This window comes from Barbus barbus (genome assembly GCF_936440315.1).
Source record: "Barbus barbus genome assembly, chromosome: 30".
NCBI classification, from domain to species: domain Eukaryota; kingdom Metazoa; phylum Chordata; class Actinopteri; order Cypriniformes; family Cyprinidae; genus Barbus; species Barbus barbus.
Genome location: NC_136758.1, coordinates 3,649,317 through 3,669,741, shown reverse-complemented (window position 1 = coordinate 3,669,741; position 20,425 = coordinate 3,649,317). Strand labels below are relative to the sequence as shown.

The 20,425-nt window shown below is 38.0% G+C and overlaps 2 protein-coding genes across 2 annotated transcripts in view; both read right to left on the bottom strand.

Moving 5' to 3' along the window:
• Positions 1-15,186, bottom strand: part of LOC306850169 (collagen alpha-1(XII) chain-like) — a gene marked incomplete at its 5' end in the record, with an annotated part of 70,116 nt that extends 54,930 nt beyond the window's left edge. Inside the window, 12 exons of the mRNA XM_079385635.1 lie at positions 3,786-4,055; positions 4,140-4,412; positions 4,501-4,779; positions 5,898-6,500; positions 8,099-8,389; positions 8,487-8,660; positions 8,745-8,909; positions 9,301-9,564; positions 10,292-10,342; positions 10,558-10,698; positions 10,800-10,916; positions 15,117-15,186. Of these exons, the coding sequence (XP_079241761.1) occupies positions 3,786-4,055; positions 4,140-4,412; positions 4,501-4,779; positions 5,898-6,500; positions 8,099-8,389; positions 8,487-8,660; positions 8,745-8,909; positions 9,301-9,564; positions 10,292-10,342; positions 10,558-10,698; positions 10,800-10,916; positions 15,117-15,186 (2,698 nt within the window). The remainder of the gene's footprint in view (positions 1-3,785; positions 4,056-4,139; positions 4,413-4,500; positions 4,780-5,897; positions 6,501-8,098; positions 8,390-8,486; positions 8,661-8,744; positions 8,910-9,300; positions 9,565-10,291; positions 10,343-10,557; positions 10,699-10,799; positions 10,917-15,116) is intronic.
• Positions 15,187-17,344: 2,158 nt separating this feature from the next.
• On the bottom strand, positions 17,345-20,192 carry LOC306850114 (cytochrome c oxidase subunit 7A2, mitochondrial-like). The gene is made up of 4 exons (XM_079385564.1): positions 20,087-20,192; positions 19,528-19,617; positions 18,799-18,883; positions 17,345-17,541 (listed from the first exon to the last, which is right to left on the bottom strand). Exons 1-4 carry the CDS (start codon positions 20,102-20,104, stop codon positions 17,483-17,485), a joined length of 252 nt encoding a protein of 83 aa, XP_079241690.1. The 5' UTR covers positions 20,105-20,192; the 3' UTR covers positions 17,345-17,482.
• Between the last annotated feature and the right edge of the window lie 233 nt (positions 20,193-20,425).

Below are 20,425 nucleotides of genomic sequence, written 5' to 3'. Positions count from 1 at the left end.
GGAAACGTTTGGTGTAGCTGGAAGAAAGACAAATTCTCCAATGCTGTGTCCTTCGGCCCAACACATTCTCTTGACATATGGTCTGACCACCTCATGCATATTAAGTGATTTTTTGTCCTTTTGCCTTTATTTCGATAGGACAACGCTAGGGTAGACTGGAGGCAGTGGGGAACAGGGTCAAGAAAGAACCTTGACTTGAACTTGCCTGCTTGCCTGCAAGGTACTCTGACTTTGACTGACAATCTCATGCATATTAAAGTCTTTTCATCCTCATTCAAACCATACAGGATGTCAGGACTGAAAGTCACAAACAATCAACCTCCGGCGAAATATCTACTGTAGTATTCTATTGTATGTGCACTGCCATTCAATAGTTTGGGATCAGTAAGAGTTTTTAAAGTGAGTCTCTTATGCTCATCAAGGCTGTATTTCTTTGATCGAAAATACAGAAAAAACAGTAACATTGTGAACTATTATTATTATTTCTAATATTGGTTTCCTATTTTAATATACTTTCTAATATAATTTACTTCTGTGACGCAGTGCTAAATTTTCATAAGCCATTACTCCAGTGTTCAGTGTCACATGATCCTTCAGAAATCATTCTAATACACTGATTTATTATTGAAACTGTTGAGCTACAAAATATTTTTTTAGAACCTGTGATACTTTTTTCTTTGATGAATAAAAATTTAAAAGCAACAGAATTTATTCAAAATAGAAATCTTTTCTAACAATATGTCTTTACTATCACTTTGTATCCATTTAACACATCCATGCTGAATAAAAGAATTAATTTCTTAAAAAAAAAAAATACCGACCCAAACCTTTGAATAGTAGTTAAAAAATATAAACACTGTTCTTTTTAACTTTTGATTTATTAAAGAATCCTGAAAAAAGTCTCACAGGTCCCAAAAAATATTAAGCAGCAATGTTTCCAGCATTGATTTTAAATCAGCATATTAGAATTATTTCTGAAGGATCACTGGAGTAATGATGCTGAAAATCCAGCTTTGCTTCACGGGAATAAATTATATTTTAAAGTATATTAAAAAATAGAAAACTGTTCTTTTAGATTGCAGTAATATTTCACAAAATTACGTTTTTTCTGTATTTTTGATCAAATAGATGCAGCATTAATGAGTAATGGCAGGGTAAGCATGTTACATGTTGCTTGCATGACTACATGTAGTTGCTGTAGGGGCTAAATCGAACCAGCCAAACCTTGAGCCCCTGATCACGGGTGCCAGCTTTAGCTAATGAGACAAATAACTACATCGTGAACAATTTAGCACCATTTTCCATTGATTTCCTCTTTGTAGCTGTTTCATATAGACTTTATCCAATTTCAGGCCCTGGATCTAATTTCTGGATCTTCTCACCCGTGTCCACATTCAGAGAAAGCAAACTCTGCCAGACTGAGTGGAACAAAAAATGACACATCTGAGAAATCAATCTTGACGAGGTAATGAACCAGTGGGGTGGTCACAAACTGAGAACACATTGGTAACGAACATCTTGAACGTCCTTTTGAACAGCTGCCATACAAAGCTGACAAAAAACACAATCTTGCCTGACTTGCTCTTGGATAATCTCAAACAGCACACTGATTAAGCTTTGCGAAATTTGCATGGGATCCAACTGGACAGCGCTCGATGAGGAAATGAAGTCTGTCCTCTCTTCTTCTCACAGAATTCAGCTCATATTCAGCAAATCAGGGCAGAAGTCTTGGATAAGAGACGTAATCTGGTGCTGGCAAAGATCTCACAGACCAAGCCCATTTTCCACAAAAACTATCATGAGACAAAACTCATGCTGACTGCAACCACATTCACCAGATGTTAAACCACAAAGACGCTCTGAGACCCCTGGAGCAAACGGGTGGATTTAGAAAAACAAGTTTACATTTTTGAATTAAGAAGAAATGCAAGTTAACATTTGTAATAGCATTTTTTACAATTCAGTTTAATAGGCTGAAGAGGAGATGCAGTGTGATTCTCATACTCTCGTAATGAGCTGGTCAGCCCCTAAAGCCCTTGTTTAAGGTCACTTCCTAATTGCCCTGACTGGGTTTGGACCCACAGTGCACTTTTCTGGAGGCTGAGGGCAACTAAAACAAAGAAAGCTGTGTTATGCTCCAGGATATGGAGTTTAACGCAGTTCAGTTTGGAAACGCCTTGTTATCAGCCAAAAATTAGTCACATGTTTCCTTTAGTTATGGCTGATAATTTAGGGCTAAAAACCTTGGATCAAAGCAAAAAAGGAAGCGTTTTTTTACGTAGAAGAAACTGCCTCTTAGTGGTTTGAGACCACTCATATAAGCCAGACAGTAATAGGACACAAATAACTAGCAATCACTAAAAATCCAGCACAGTATCAAAATACTTTGCAATCTATTTATTGACGTGATGTGATTTTTAAATTAGTAACTTTAGAAAAGTTGAACAGAACTGTACACTGTATGATTTCATTTTAAAACCCCAAATTCGGATTGCAAGACCATGGTTAGACACTAGAAAAGATTTTGCCAAACCATTATCTTTTGAGGTTTTGTTTCCATTCGCTCTTCTTCCAATGCCAAGCATGAGTGAGGAAATTTTTACAAGCTCAGCTAATTCATCTGCTGCCCACACACCAAATGTCTAAACCCAGAGCGTGGGGGAATCCACACAGTGAGATCTGTCATTAGATGACACAACTAAGGGGTCATCCATTTGGCTCCCAGAATTGCGGAGTGGATTTCACACTGACAGACAACACCGAAAGACTTTTAAGCACATCTGTCCTCTGTTAAGAGCGTGATACAGAAGCGTGCGAAGAAACAATTAGGGTAGCATAGAGCCCTGTCTAAAAACATCTAAATGTACAGCTTCCCTTGTAAATTTCTACCCTAAATGTAATACATTTAAAATACATTAATTTCATACTAAGAATAGTTCAAATCTATTAACATATTTACTGACATATCGCTCGAGACTTATATAAAAAGTATAATTAAACTTCATTTGGAGTACTATTTGTGCACAATGCACATGTCTTAATATTAAGCCAAAATATAGTAACATATGTGTTAATGACACTATTGGTGAGGGTTGTATGGTCTTTAAATGCAAGATATTTAAAGTGTACCCGAAGGGTACTTGCAATAATTCCACTTCAGCACAATCAAATATACTTCAATATACAGTATCTTTAGTTGGACTTCAGCACTGCTTCTGCGCAATTAAAGAGCATTAAGGACAAAAAATAGTTTACAATTTAGCAGACTATACAAGTATACCAGTTTAGTATTCCAAAAGTACAAATGCAGGATATTTTGTTATGTATGTATTTGTAATATACTTAGCATGAAATACATTTATTTAAAATAAATTCTTTTAGATTTATTTTCCACTAGGATATATCTGCCAATAATTAGGAATGATCAGATTTTGAGAAATGTTCTGACAGCCCTCGTAAATTGAAAATGCACATTTTTAAACTATTTTCAGTGACTTTGATCAAATATTGTGTCATTTTTATTTGATTTCAGTTTTCAATTTCTCATTTTGTTTTATTCAGTTTTATTATATCATACAGATCGGCATTCTCACAGTAGCCAAACTGCTTTAAATGTATCTGCATCTATTATTGAAAAAGCAGTGTATAGGTCAAACACTGGTGCAGACTGCCATCTGGGTGTCTTAAACCACCCATCAATCTTTAGTTTCATTACATACAGTGTACTGCAGACAAATCAATTGCTTTGTAGAAAAAGCTTCAAATGCAATACTGAAGCGTCTTACCTTCCAGAGTGGTGCCAGTTCCCATCAGTGGCGCGCCGAGGCCAGAGGTATAACGAGCACTAACAAACAGCTCATACTCTGTGTCCGGCAACAGATTTCTCAGCAAAGCAGTTGTTGTGTCTCCTTTAACTAACACTTCTTTCCTTTCCCCACCATCAGGTTTGTAGGCCACTTGATATTGCAGCACATTGCCTGGAGCGGCCCGCCATGAGACCCTCATGCTGGACACGGTCTCGTTGAAGACCCTCAGGTCACGTGGAGAGCCCCGGACTGAGAGAGAATAATAAATATGGGATTAATTTACTTGCTTTAGAATTTCAAGATAAAAGAGTCAAAACTTCCCACAGTGCTGACCTTCTGTGGTGGTGCCCTCAGTGTCCATGGATGGACCCCTTCCACTTGCATACTCAGGGTACACTGTGACACGGTAGGTGGTGACGGGTAGCAGTTCTTGAAGAACAATGGTGAGCTGACTCCCTTCAGTCTGTGCTTCCAGTTTATCGCCTCCATCCACTGGCTCATACAGCAGTCTGTACCTCAGCACTGCTCCTGGAGCGGCTTTCCACGACACGCGGAATCTGTCTACGGTCTCATCGCTCACCACGAGATTACGGACAGGGCCTAATTCTGAAATGCGAGAGCAGTGCGTGTTATCAGCCACATGCAAAAAAGCTGTACTTGTCAGTGATAAACAACTTTGACTATGATTAAATACCTTCTAAAGTGGTCTCCTCCCCTGTCAAAGGAAAACTGTCTCCTTTATCATACTGGGCGATGACATTAACCTCATAAGTGGTCAGAGGCGTGAGATTGGGCAAAATTGTACTGGTGGTGTCATGAGGAACCACCAAAGAGATGTAGTCTCCCGTTATGTCAGCCCATGGCCTGAAACGCACCATAAAAGACAGGATATCCTCTCCATCAGAAATCCATGAGGTCCTGAAGCTTCGGGAGGTAACCTCAGAGAAGCTTATCGACTTTGGTGGAACCAAACCTGCATGATAGAACACATCACTATAAGCAAAAAAATAAAAAGGTTTTTTACAGTGTATATTTTCTCTAACATTTATCATCTGGCTTAACGTGCTTTAAGCTTGGTCTTGCTTGCAGATTTGCTCCAAGAGAACCTTTAGAAATACATTCTAAATACACATGAGTTTTGTTCACCCAAAAATGAAAATCCTGTCATCATTTCATCATTAACTCATCCACAAGTTGTTTTAACCCTGAACTGTTGAACACAAAAGAAGATATTAAAAAAGGGTACAGGGTACACTTCAGTACAGGGACCAATTACCACAATTAAATAGTTGCTAGTTACTAACCATTAATAAGCAGAAAATTTGTAATTTATTGAGGAAAAAGGCATTGTTAATGATTTGTTAACAGCGAGAATTGGACCTAAAAATATAGTTGACAGTCCCCATTGACTTCCATTGTATGGGGAAAAAATACTACTGTTTGGTTACCCATATATTCTTCAAAATATCTTCTTTTGTGTTCAACAGAAAATAGAAAATCATGCAGGTTAATGATGAGTAAATGATGACAGAATTTTCATTTTTGGGTGAACTGTCCCTTTAACTAACACAATAATAAAACTGAAATATGTGGTGTATAACAGCAATTTAGTAGTTGATTATTTATTGTTCGTGATGTTTATTATATCTCATCTGCCCTCAACAGATGTTTCCTAGTATGTGTATTATGAAACCATATTGGTGACTGTCCCAAGCAGGGTGTGTTCGTGGATCAACATCTTCTGTTGATCCTGGAACAACATTCCCATCAAACAAACATAGTCTGAACCCTATCCTTAACTAACTACCCAGAGTAAACTGCTTATCAGAGGGAATAGATAGGCTGATAAGATTGTTGTTCAGATCCCTAACCCCAGCCCTAAACGTTTCCCTAACCTAAATACTTTTTTCATTCCTAAAATGTTATTGGTTGATAAGACTGTTATTCCAGGTCCATCAAGGCTGTTGATCCAGGAACATGTCCTACTTGGAAATTATGGTAAGCTATCCATACAGCTCACTCACATAAACATGCACAGAAATTACTGAAGAAAAAAAACATGAAATTAATATAATCGAAGCTGGCACGTACTTCTTTTCTTGATGTTATGGAGTTCCTGCTCAATTCTTAGGCAGATGGATGTGGTTAGTTCCTTAGAGATCCGCTGAAAAGAATCAAAGTCTTCCACCTCAAACACATGGTTATCAGCAGGAGCGTTGGCAATCGCCTCCAGCTCGGAGCGCACGGCGTCCTTGACTCCCACTGCAAAAATCTCCACATCTGCTTCCTTTAGTTTGTTGGCAGGGTCTTTGAAAGAATCCGAGGATTTACCGTCTGTGATGAGCACCATGACTCGGGGCACGTTATCACGAGCACCACGGGCTGGAATGAAGATCTTTTCCCTTACATAGGTCATGGCCTTGCCAGTGTTGGTGGAGCCTCCACGGTAGGGGAAGGTGCCGACTGCCTTGAGCACAGTTGCAATGTCATGGTGCTTGTTCAGGGCAAACTCAGTGTAAGGATCCCGGCTGTACTGAACCAAGCTGATCTGCACTTTGTTGGGTCCGATGTCAAAAGAATTGACGAGCACTTCAAGGAAGGCTCTAACTTTAGCAAAGTTAGCCAGTCCTATACTGTACGAGCCATCGACCAGGAGGACAATATCAGCTTGGAGCTCGACCTCTAGGGAGCACTCTATAGGGAACAAAACACAAGATTCACAACCTGTCTGCCTGGAAAATATATATATAATTTTTATTTATTTTTTTTAGCATTTTGAGGGTAAGCTGATCAAAAAGTACCAGTACATAGATAAACTATGAATAGGGCGGATCTACATGAGATTTAAGGCTGGAATACACTACACAACTTTTGCCATGATATTTGTATCATGTTACAGTCTGATGGACTCAACATTAGTTCAGATTTTAAAAGCCATGTAGTCTATTCCAACCTATAATAGGATGGTTAAAGATTCGGACTGGCAACTCAATTGTTGATTCAGTTCCCACAAGAAGGTGACCAATAACAGTTGCATCCTTGATCTATTCAGTTCAAGGAACTGTAGTGCTCAGATCTCTTTCACACTTCTCTGTGCTCAAACTTAGTGCACCATGGTTGAATACTTGGGACTTGTTTACACCATTAAAGGAACACTCCACTTTGGAAACAGGCTCATTTTACAACTCCCCTAGAGTTAAACAGTTGAGTTTTACCGTTTTTGAATCCATTCAGCCGTTCTCCGAGTCTGGTGGTAGCACTTTTAGATTATCTTAGCATAGATCATTGAATCGGATTAGACCGTTAGCATCTCGCTCAAAAATGACCAAAGAGTTTCGATAATTTTCCTATTTAAAACTTGACTCTTCTGTAGTTACATCATGTACTAAGACTGACGGAAAATGAAAAGTTGCGTTTTTCTGGGCCACGATGTACGATGCAACTACAGAAGAGTCAAGCTTTAAATAGGAAAATTATCGAAACTCTTTGGTCATTTTTGATGACCAAATGCCAATGGTCTAATCCGATTCAATGATCTATGCTAAGCTAAGCTAAACGTGCTACCAACAGACCCGGAGATCGGCTGAATAGATTCAAAAACTCTAGGGGAGTTGTAAAATGAGCCTATTTCCAAAAAAAGTGTTCCTTTAAGACATGTTTTGGTCGATTCGATCACAAGTGGACAACACTTAATACAGGTATGATTTGGGTGTAAAACCTTTTCAGCTTGTTCAGTTATGACTCTTCCTGAGGTAGTCCAAAACATATTAGATGGGATTGCTCTCATAATGTGGACGGTCATGTGGTCAAATACGTTCGAACAGCCACAAAAGACCATTTCTTCTCTGCCTACTGATGTAATTCTACAACATCGCAGGATGTGTTCTTGAAGCGTGTTAGCCAGACAGGATTTAAACTTTGCTGCCAGAAATCATAAGTTTAGTATTAAGGCAAAAAAAATGTCAATGTTGTTTTACCAATCTTGATTTTAAAGCTGCTGCTCTCCGTATCGTTTTCCGGTCTTATGTCAATTTTGCAAGCTTATTTCACAATATTAGATCAAAAGATCAGAAAAGGCCAATACATACACTCGCCCATAGACCCTCCCCTCAAAATCAGAAATGGCCAAAACAGAAATGGCCAAAAGTGGCGAAAAGGGATGGATTAAAACACCAGATGTAAATGGGAATGTGCCTCCCTTGTCTACTTGTTTCCTGATCGACCAAAACGCATCTTAATACCAGGTGTAAACAGGGCCTTGGAAGCATGAACTAAATAAGTTAGCAACTTACCTGTAGACACCTTCACAGGCTGTGTTTTCTCGTTGACAACTTGTGGCTTACTAGGGGTCAGACCTTTGAGGGCAAACAGACTGATCTCATACTCTGTCTCAGGAGACAGGTCTCTGACGTTGGCCATGGTGAATGTGGGCCCTATGTAGAGCTCCTGCTTCTTGGCGCCAGCCATCACGGGGAAGACCTGCAGCTTATAGCCAGTGATGTCTCCAGGAGAAGAATCCCACGTAATTCTCATGGATTTGGAGGAGACGTCAGTTACTCTGAGGTCTGAAGCAGGTTCAACAACTGGGGTAAAAAGGATAGATATTTATGATTTAGAGATCTTCAATTAACTGGTCAACTCTCTGTGAGTTTACAGGGATTACGTGTGCATGGGCAGTACCTTCCTCTCCACTTGTAAGCAAATTTAGCTGCTCCTCCACACCAGAGCACACCTGAGTGATGAGCTCCTTCTGCACCTGACTGATCATGTCGAAGTTTGGAACATTATAGATATGCTTGCTGTGGGGAGTGGAGGCCATCTCCTTCAACTCATCCTCATCTGCTCCTTTGATACCTGAAGACATGAAACGCGGCTTGAAATAGTGTTCCATACAGTTTTGGATTACGAAACATGTTCAATAGATGTATAGACACATACCCAGGACAAAGATCTCTACTCCAATGTTCCTCAGCCGTTCGGCGTACTCTCCTACTGGGTCTTGTGACTTTCCATCCGTGATGATCATGGCTACTTTTGGGAAGCCTTTCCTGGCTCCAGCCGCTGCAGTTAAAGTGTTTTTCACCAAATAATCCATTGCATCACCTGGTTGAGCATGTAAACAATGGGAACAAATTAATTCATGTCAACGGAAGAGTTCAAACCCTTTTAAGTGATTATTTTGGAAGGATTGTTGTCTAAATATGAATAGTTATTCAGTTATGACTCTTTTTATGTTTAATCAGGTAATTTTTTATTTGTAACCCTAGTAGGATGTTCCAATATCACATATGTGTTACCACATGATAGATTGACAAGAATATTGTTCACACTCCAAGCCAAAGCCAATCCCTGCAACCTTCACCAACAATCCCCAAACTCTGATTAGATTATTAATGATGACTAGGGTTGTTCCAGGATCAACACAGATGCTGATACAGAAACAAGTCCAAATCAGCCAAATAATGGTATGGCAAATCTTAAATCTTTTACACACCTGTCATGGTATTACCACCCTTGTAAGGCAGATTCTTAATGGCTCGCAGGACATCAGGCCGCCTGTAATACTGGTTCAAGTTGAACTCTGTCCTGGTATCTGAGCTGTACTGCACCACAGCCACTCTGGTCTTATCCTCTCCAATGTCAAAGGCTCCCGCCATGGCCCCAATGAAACTCCGGATGAATTTAAAGTTTTCTCTTCCCACACTCCAAGAGCCATCCACCAGGAAAACCAGATCCGCAATAGCACTCACTGAACACTCTGCATGACGAGGGAATGAAGAGGCATTAGAGAAAGCCATGTAAGAGTCTACTAGATCAACTACACTCTTTGTTATTTCACTTATTTGTTTTGACACATTAATGGACGAAATATGTTGCTGTTTAGTCTATTTTGCAACTACACTTACACAATTATTAATGACTCCTAAAAAAGTAATGTCCTCTGTCTGTTTCCTTCAACATTTCCCAACAAACGAAGCAAATGGAAACTTTCAATAAACTTCGCTCTGTTTCTTTAGACATGACTCCAAAACTTTACTGTGAAATGTACATCTTGAGAACAGGTTTTCTGGAATTTCAATTGGATTTGTTTTGGCACCGGTACTCACGATTTGGACTCACAAGAAGTGGAATTGGTTCAGGACCATAATCCTTTCCACTAGTTGTGATGTCTGAGTGTGTGAGAGTCAATGGGTGAGGCTAGAAAAAGCCCCTCTCTGTGTTATACCAGCCACTTCTTACAGTACAAAGCAAAGTGTTTTATGAGCTCTGATTCTATTTTAATGCTTTTAATTAAAGGCAATTTTGCCAACCACAACTTGAGCAATCTTTCTTTTTGCGAGCAGTAACAAGTCTACAGCAGTTGAAGTTTAGAGGAAAAATGTGATCTAATACACTGCATATAAAATTCCATTTCATAGGTGATAAGAAGCAAGGAAAACTACCATCTGGAATGATGAAGAAATGGTTTGATTGAATATACTCACTGACAGCCTCTGACGGTGGCCTCTTTGCTCCACTTGTGTTGCTGGATTGAACTGTAATAGCAGAAGAAGTTAAGTCTAAAGGTTTGTTCCTCTTCTTTATCCCATAAACCACATGACTTGAAATATCACTCCAGTCCAAGTTTCAAGCCGAAATTGAACACATGAGCAAATCCCTTACCATGCATACATGCAATACTAACAGTTGCTTGTTTTAAAATACAAAGCTAATAAGAAAAAGACATTGAGGATATCTGGTGTGCACTTACTTGTTATTTGTCCAAGGATGGGGATACTTTCTTCCGCACCATAGAATGAATTGATTGACACTGAATAGTCTACATCTGGAGTTAAATCTGTGATTGATGTGTCTGTGGCCGAGGCAGGCAGACTGAAATCTTTCAAATCATCTGGAACAGATAATGACATATCAAGTCAAAAGAGAAGTTACTCAAAGCTGTTTAAAAAACATGCAGCTGTTGTGAAATGTGCAGATGTTGACACCACGCACCTGTATCTGATATGACTTGTATTCTGTAGCCCTGGATCTGAGACGAAGGCCTCCTCCATGACATATGCACTGTGTTTTCATTTAGGATTTTAAATTTCAAGTCTGAAGGAGGCTCCACTGCAAACAAGAAGTTAATAGAGTCAAGATCACGAGAAACTGCCATATCTGAATTAATAATAAATTTAGAAAAAAAACAGATGATTTTCAACAACCCCAACGACAAACACTTCAGGACTGAAGTTTAGTTGTTTATTGTTGGGCGAGACAAACAGAACCAACAGTAAAGGTGACAAAACACGACATAAGAGAGTGACGGAAGCCATTTCGGTTCAAATGGCCTTTTCTTGAGTTGCATAACCTGGAATCTCATGGTCTGCAGCTCAAGCAGAGAAGATCTAAACACATTTCAAGACCTATCACAAACAAAATATCGTCGACAAACCATCCAATACATGCTGAATGCAATCAATACAAGGCATGCCCGTTCACTGGAACGCTGGTGACAAAAATAAATCATATCAAGACAATGTTTCCATTCCCAAAATATTGATTATACAATGGAATCAAGTTTTCGAGATGTCAAAGATGTCCAGATGGCTCTGTCAGGAGTAGAGAAAAATATATGTTATATATACGCTTTGTATATATACATATATTCCAAAAAGGCTTGAGTACTAACAAGTTTTACTGAAGGCACGTATCCATTGCAAATCTCAAAAAAAGAATACACAACTTGTCGTGACAGACTTTTGTGTAGTTCCTTTTCATACAGAAGGTGTACGTGACAAGACAACACTCCTAATTGAGAGGTATGAAGGAAAATATACAGCACAAAAAAATAAATGACGCATATATGAAGAGGAAATCGATCCGCATTCGTCTGGTTGTCAGAGTGTCATGCACATGTACATGGGTGAACAACTTATTACACTGTTTCCATGTACACAAAGGACAACACAACAAATGTATTTCAAAATGATATTCTGTCATAGACATTATTGACATGCAATCTACATCAAACCGTCGTGGATCTCAGCAGGCGGCGATCTAAAGCGATGAGATGTCCACTTACGTACTCAACATCCATGTTACATCGGCATGCATGAATGCTGATGACTGATGTAAATCTCTGCTGTCAGAATAATGTCTTGAATGCAAAGAATGCATAGGAAAAACAGGCGATGACATTCAAAATGCAAACAACAGGTGATATTAAACATGCAAAATATAACAGAAATGAATTAGTATATTTAGAGTGTAGCTTGCAATATCACATTCTTAAATATAAGGGTTCCTAAATGGCAACAGAAGAACCATTTTGGTTCCCTTTCAGTGAACAGTTCTCAAAAGAACCTTTTTTACACAATTACTGTAAGAATTTTCTGTGCAATAGAAAGGTTCCATGGATGTTAAAGGTTCTTCATGGAATCATCAACGCCAATAAAGAACCTTTATTTTAGAACACAAACAATGAAGGTCAGTTGAAACTGTAGTTCTTTGGAGATTAAAAAAGTTCTTGATGTTCCAGTACATTATACATTCTTCAGCTCAGTATTTTACCGTTTTAAGCAGCAGAACATGATTTTTCTAAAGAAATAGAGGATATGGTTCTAATTGGAACCTTTATTTTTAAGAATGCATTGTAAAGTTTTGTAAATCAGTACATTTGTTACTAGTCTTCATCGACAAGGCGATGAAGATCCACAGTGTCTGCTATAGATTTATGATCATCTATAAGAGCAGATCTTCGCTGTAGAGACTTTTTCCATGCACTACTGTTCTTAATTCTACTTGACGGCCAGCTGAATAATAAGGACGTGGCAAAGCGTCACATGCGCAAAGAAAAAGAAGGAAAGTTTCGGATGGAAAGAAGTGTGTGTGGATGGAGGCCAGAGCAGCAGAATATCATTTTAAAATAAACGGTGGAGGAAGCACACCAGGAAAACGACAAACAACACGACCCGCTGGAGAAAGAATGCTCACCAACCTGACGCGTCAAACTCAAACGGTCTGGGCCGATTCCCTTCACGTGTCCAAACAGGCCAAACCCATGAGTCTTCAACGATTCACAGATGAGGTATCTTGTGTCACGGCACCAGCGCGCACAAACGATGTGTGAAACGCTACCTACCATTGAGCTTTAATACCGGCTCAGCAACTGTTATAATAATGGAACGTGACAGCTTTGTTGACTCTGTTGACAGTTTAATAACGAAAGTGACACAAACGTCGGCTCGTGTTGAGGTTCTGGAGACTTCAGGACGAGGAGGCCCTTCAGGAGAGCACTCCTCTCATCCCCCGGAGAGAAAGTCTGCCCCATGTCAATAATCTCCAGCCGGGCAGGCATTCTTTCTGGCTAGCGCCGTTGCCAGGCAGTTCGGAAAAGAGGTTGGAGTCTAGTAATTCCACAACATGTGCTGACATTAAACATTACTGCAAATTTACTTTCCATATGGATGGCAACTCAGCGTTTTCGTGAGCGGCTGCAGGAAACCTAAAAAGGCTCTTTGTCTTTGTGCTGTCTGAGGACTAATTCAGCCCTCTCATGTCACATCTTTCCATTCTGTTACAGCACGCACAAAAAAACAAAACAAAAAAAAATGTTTCCATTTGGTTTTCCAGTTGAATCAAACTTCGCCCTCACGTTCTCACATCACATCACTTTCGCTCGAGACAGCTGTCGGTGGGCTAAACTGATACTGTGTGGTGACTTTAATTACAGATCCATTTTAAACTAAAACAACTTCAAATCATGCGGTAGAAAACACTTATCCGTTTTACTTCTGGAACCCATTTAGTTAAGCATAAAGTACATATGTTTTTATTAAAAGTATTTTTATATTTTAAATTCACTTTATCCAGCTCAGTGTTGCCAAGGTTGTTTTCATTATAGATCTTGACTGAGATCAAAAAAGATCAGAGATTTAATTTCATGCATGAAGAACTGTGTAAAAGAATTAAGGACAATGTGCATTTTATAGCAAAAAACTGCTTATATATATGGATAGCTATGTCAGTGTATCACAGGTTGTCACAGTGTGACTTACTTTCTATTTGTCATGCAAAGTGTGTAAAAATGATCAAATATAAGTACCAATATTTATATTCAGTAACCTAACAGGTGAAAAATACAAATTTGACCCTGGACCACAAAACCAGTCATAAGGGTCAATTTTTATTTTGTTAGGATAGGACAATATTTAGCTGAGATTCAACTATTGGAATCTGAGGGTGCAAAAAAATCTAAATATTGAGAAAATCGCCTTTAAAGTTGTCCAAATGAAGTTCTTAGCAATGCATATTACTAATCAAAAATTAAATTTTAAAATATTTACAGTAGGAGATTTACAAAATACCTTCATGAAACATGATCTTTACTTAATATCCTAATGATTTTTGGCATAAAAGAAAAATCAATCATTTTGACCCATTCAATGTATTTTTGGCTATTGCTACAAATATACCCCAGCGACTTAAGACTGCTTTTGTGCTCCAGGGTCACAAATTAAATACTTAAATATGCATATTCTACATAGAAACTAGTCATAAATTAAGAATAAAGAATAAATAAAATCAAGTCTATCTTAAGCCTTTTTTATGGAAATCCAGCATCTTTCAACTGTGATTGGATGTGGGGGAAAATGATCCAGCTACACACTACCCTGATCCAGCTACACACTGTGCAATACAAAAAAATATACCTTTTGTTGCATGTGTTTTGACTCTTGATAAATGTGCATTTGAGTTTGACTTAAGAGACGTATGTCCCTGCAAGAACTTACTGCTAAAGTCTGCAGTTTAACCTTTTTCTGACATTTAATAATGATGCTCTTGTAACAATGTTTTCATTTCAGCTCCTGTAATTAACCAGCACTAATGGTAATTCATTGGGCAATAACTGACTCACAGAGGAGGTGATGACCATCCCAGACTGCTTGTTTCATGCTGAATATGTGCTGAACTGCTGAGGCATGCCTCGCAACAAATGGCAGATTGCGTGACTGTTTTTCATACTAAACATATTAAGTACAAATAGATTTTTTTTTTTTGTAAAAGCACACACCTCTATGTAGACTGGAATCACACACAACATTACGGGAGTAACATTATTAAACAAATAGAGCACATCATTTTCATTTAATAGCTTATTAGAACTATTTCTAGATACACTATTAGGCTATAAATAACTATATAGAAGTAAATAATACAGGACAAAGTTGATTTATAAGAAGTAGTAATACAGCAATGTATGCTTGGCATCTATGTTTCACTGTAAATGTTTTACAACAGAAGAAAGACAGACAGAATGGACTATACCTTGAGCCTCTACTGAATTCAGTAATATAGTAAAGAGTGCAGCGGCGGCCAAAGACAGCCTGATCCTCATGTTTACACAGACACAATCAGCAGCTCATTAATGAATCTACAAAGAGAGAGAGAAAAAATATAATAATTCAGCATTGTTTCTAGTCATTGCATGGTACTTTACTTTAAATAATAGCATCATTAAACCAATGCATTCATGGTATGCTTAGTTTTATTTTGTACTAAATAAGTGTGAATCATTTTTTCACCGAAACATGTAAATGGCAATTAGATGACAGAAGTGTGTAGAATTACTTCTCATTGAGACACGGTGGTGCGCGTGATGGCTCGTGAGCGCCTCCATGTGGAGCTCGACACAAGTGCAGTGGAAATGCTAAAGGATTCTCTGATTAATAGGCTAGAGATTAGACCTAAACCTAAATCAACAATGTTCAACACCGAATCTTTAAAACACTCGTTTTTACCAAACTTTTCATATTTTAAAAAGAAAAGGCGTGGTAGAGCTTTAAATAAAAATAATAATAATAAAAAAAAACTTGCATTAATGAATTACAAAATAGTGATTAAATCCTCTAAACGTCACATAAATCACCTCAGACTCACTACGAAATTCCAGACACTAAACATTTCCGAGTAGCCTAATATTTAATGCTAATTTAATTCTTTGAACGCGTTATTTAATAATTCCATGCACATCTAAATAACTCGTGAAGTGAAGTAAAGAAATGATATTCAGACCTGTAATAGTCCTTCAGTAAAGGCTGAAGTGCTCCTCCAGCAGCGAGGAAACCTCGGTGAGAATGGGAGGTATCTGAGCTCAACCTCACACTAAATAGAGGGTTGTTCCCAACTTTACTCCCTTACGAAATTCCTCAAGAATGGAGCCCCCTCTTTTAAATCACTTTAGAAGAATCCGCTTCTGTGGGATGCAGATGTGCTGGGGTATTCAGTTTAATAGGCTACTATTATAAGATAAATCATGCCTCAGACTGTGCTTAGAAAAGATGGGCAAAATTACTAACTCGAAAAATTATTAGAATGAATGAAATATACGTATTGGTGAAATGTAGGCTACTTTGCATATCCTACGTAATAGGAGGATTTAATCTTTCAGCTGTACTGTAGGCTAATTAAATCCTCGTGTTTAGACATAACCTACTTGAATAGTTTTATGGTGAAGGTGTAGAGCCCATCTAGATAATACCGAAACTGACTGTACTTCAGACGAAGTATGCATTTATGGGAAATTGCCAGGCAGACTGTAAACGAAATCATACTTGAAGTACTTCTCTGCTGATGGTGTGGTTCGTAAGCTGTCGGTAGAGGGACATTCAAAAACACAAAAATAATGTGAGTTTTTCTACTTCAAAAATGCTTCAGTGTTACTTGCCGTTTATTTGTAATTGTTTGTGAAGCTTACTAGCTATGTCTGAGGGAAAACTGTTCCAATCACCTTTATTGTTTTGTTTTTTCAGTGCAGATCAGTTTTTCCTCATAATTACTCTACCTAGAGCTAAAAGTCATTACTTTTAACTTATTTTGAAATTCGTTCAATTTAACACTACTAAGGAAGATTTAGCCTATTCATCATTCAGCATAAAATTGTTGAATATCACACTATTAGTATATTTTTAACATAGCATAATTGCCGTACACTACATAGCTGAACAATTTCCCACCAAACTAAGTTCATATACACAGGGACTGATCAACAAATTGTGAGATGGTTTTAATGTACTTGTATTTTTAAAGTCAGCATGAAATTAAAATTCACCCTTTTTTATTGTGAATGATTCATTCCTGAACATGTTTACATTTTGATTTATTTACTTTTTGCACTTGTAATGTTTAATCAGAGTCATAACTGGACGGTAGATTAAAAACAAGGCATGTTTTGGTGATGCACAAGCCCCGCCCCTGCAAGCTCACATTCATACCCCTCCTTTTTGAGTGCCACGCCCACATATCAACATCCAATCAACAACCAATGCATAGAACCCTTATGCTCCCCTAGCATTTCACTCCTGGTTATACTCTGTATAATTGTGTGAGAGACATAAAAATCTTGAACCAAAGTGCAGTCCTATGTTTTCTTTTCCTATAATGCGTTTCACTCGGATGCACGTCACAGGATGGAAGAAAAGATCTGTTGCATGGTACCTTTAAATCTAATGCAATTGAGTGAAAATATGGTTGAGAGGAAATCTTCAAACACAGACTGTCAGTGGAACGTTTTATTACATAATGATTGCGCTTTACATTACAATCAATAAATATGAATCCAATGTAATGAAAATAACTGACATGACATAGAATTCTGAGGATTAGAGCTCTTTACAACTCAGACAGGGACATGTTCAATCCTTCTTCTTGGGCAGCGCTGCATTGATCAATGTATACAGCACATAACCGCACCCTGTGGAGAGAAGAGGCGTGGGACAATAAAAGCACTGTTAACAGAGCCAAAGAATTACATATTCACTACATTTTTACACTTAAAAGGACACAAAGTACTAAGCAATCACTCTTAAAGACATTTAACCTAAATTATAATGACTGGGATCCTCAGAAGAATTCCTGATATGAGAAACTGTAACTAACTGTAATGCTATTACTAGAAATTTTTAAATAGTTTGATCACACCGAATACAAATACAGCTGCAAACTATATGAACTAACAGTACAGCTGAATACAGAAATAAATACATATTTTTCAAAACTTGTGTGTGCTTTGCTCCATTCGTCATTCGTAAGCACACAACATGCATGAACTACTTTTCTTGGGTTTCTTTTTTGTTGTATAGCAGGACCCACAAAAACAATCTTCAATAAAAATAATAACAGTAAGTAATATTTTTTTTTTTATGTTTTAATTTTAACAGTAGCACTTTGCCAAAAATAAAAGGAATTGATACATTTTTATTTATTAAAAAAAATTAAAAGATTAAATAAATTACCAATTAAATTGATTACCACAGTTTTTGACAATTTCAAGCAGTTGATTTTCTTTTTTTAAAGATTAAAATTAAATAATAATAGTAATAATAAATTCAGTTGATTAGGCATCGGTTTTTGATTATTAAATTTAATTAAAACAATGTATGGTTTTTATTGGGCCCTTAAATAATCATTACACTATTATGAACCACACTGATTGTAATCTTTTTTTATTTTTTTTAATAAAGCAGATTAAGCAGAAATAATATGTGACCCTGGACAACAAAACCATACTTAAGTGTCAATTTTTCAAAATTGAGATTTATACATCATCTGAAATCTGAATACGTAAGTGATATATTGTGTGTTATGATAGGACAATATTTGTCTGAGATGCAACTATTTGAACATCTGGAATCTGAGGGTGCAGAAAAATCTAAATATTGAGAAAATCACCTTTAAAGTTGTCCAAATGAAGTTCTTAGCAATGCATATTACTAATCAGAAATGAAGTTTTGATATATTTACGGTAAGAAATTTACTAAATATCTTCATGGAACATGATCTTAATATCCTAATGATTTTTGGCATAAAAGAAAAATCTATAATTTTGACCCCATACAATGTATTGTTGTCTATTGCTACAAATATACCCCAGCGACTTCAGACTGGTTTTGTGCTCCAGGTTCACATATAACTGAACACCAAAATGGCCAGCCACATATCTATAGCTTACCAAAAACCGTAAGAGCCATCGTTGCCCTGTACAAGAGAGCATCCGTAGCACCTCCCTTCAAATGAACCGGCATGCCATTGTCTTCCTGAAAGAAACAGAAACTGCATATTAGCATTTGATACATATGCACGCACTTTTGGGGGGCCCCAAGTGTAAAGCATAAAAACAGATTGAATAGGAAAAGCCAACTTCTGCATTTGCAGATTTAGAAAGATACAGATGATACAAATCTCCTTTAATAAAAGTACTCCTAGTATGCAAACTCTATGTTTTAAGAAAACTCTTGTTTTGGTCAACTTTATTCCTATGGATGGGACCACCAAAACTAACTGAACACTTGAAACGGATCAGACACAGAGCACTACATAGCAGCCGCCCTCAGTTTATCACCAGACTGCCGGAGCAGAATGTGCCAGCGTCAAAGCCAGTGATATCGCAGTTATAGAATAAGTGAAGCTTTACGCTACTGGTTTAATTGGACTCTTTGTACTATCATAGCATTACAACACATGCAATGATTAGTAATTACAGCCTACTATACAAGTGAACCCTATTAGCGAATCATTTCGTACTTATCTGTTCGTCCACACTGGACCATCAGTCCAGAACCTGGGAACAAATTGCAGTCTTAACTTTAACATTACCATTAGCCAGTGCCAAAGACGACCAAAACAAAAAGGTGTAGCAACTAAACGTCTGGCTGAACTGGAGCAGAACTAGAGGACTAACCTGAAACAGCTTCTGGTTGTGAGGGACTTTATTCTCCAGCTGTCTGGGTGCAGTACTGGACAGGGTCCGTCTGGAGAGCTGCTGCAGGGTCTACAAAACAAAACAACACTTATATTTCATCAATAAACGTGTAGTATCAAACCTGTTCACAGTGGACCCCTATAAGATGATATAGAATGCCACACATAAGCCCTCAAATGCCCAAAACAACGTCCACGTATATAATCACTTCATTATTAACAACAAACACATTGCTTTCCAGGAAACTCCAATTTATCGGCCTTGAGAGAGATTGGTCAAACTAATCAGATTAATTCACATATCAGTGTACTAATAGAGTGCTTGTATATTTCTGACAGAGCTCAGTTATATCATCTGAACTAAAATACACAGAAATAGTCGATATTGCTCTGTAACGAGCAGGAGGTCACTAGCGCTGCTGCTAGGCTAACGGTCTTTCATTCCGCTCAAAACTAATCAAGCTCTGTTACCAGAACACTATCAATCGCTTTCTGCACATAAATGGAATGAGGACACGCATACAGATCTTAAATCTCACCCTTAAGTGTCTAAACATGGTGATAATTTCTCCTTCAGACTGCAATGTTCAGGAAGCGGCGGCAGCACAAGGACACTTGAAAATGTCACTTCCTTCTTCTGCTCGAGTCTGACGCAGGATTAGCGGCGAGAGGCGCGTTACTGCCGCCTGCTGGACACAACAGCTCGGGAGCTCCGGTTCTTTTAGAGAGTCGGCTCGTTCGAACAAGTCCGGTTTCAAAAGATTCATTTCCAGGTTCTTCTTCTTCTTCTTGGTTTTTAACGGCGGCTGGCAACCAACGAAAATAGGTGCATTACCGCCACCTTCTACTCCGGAATGTGGAACAGATTTTTATATTCT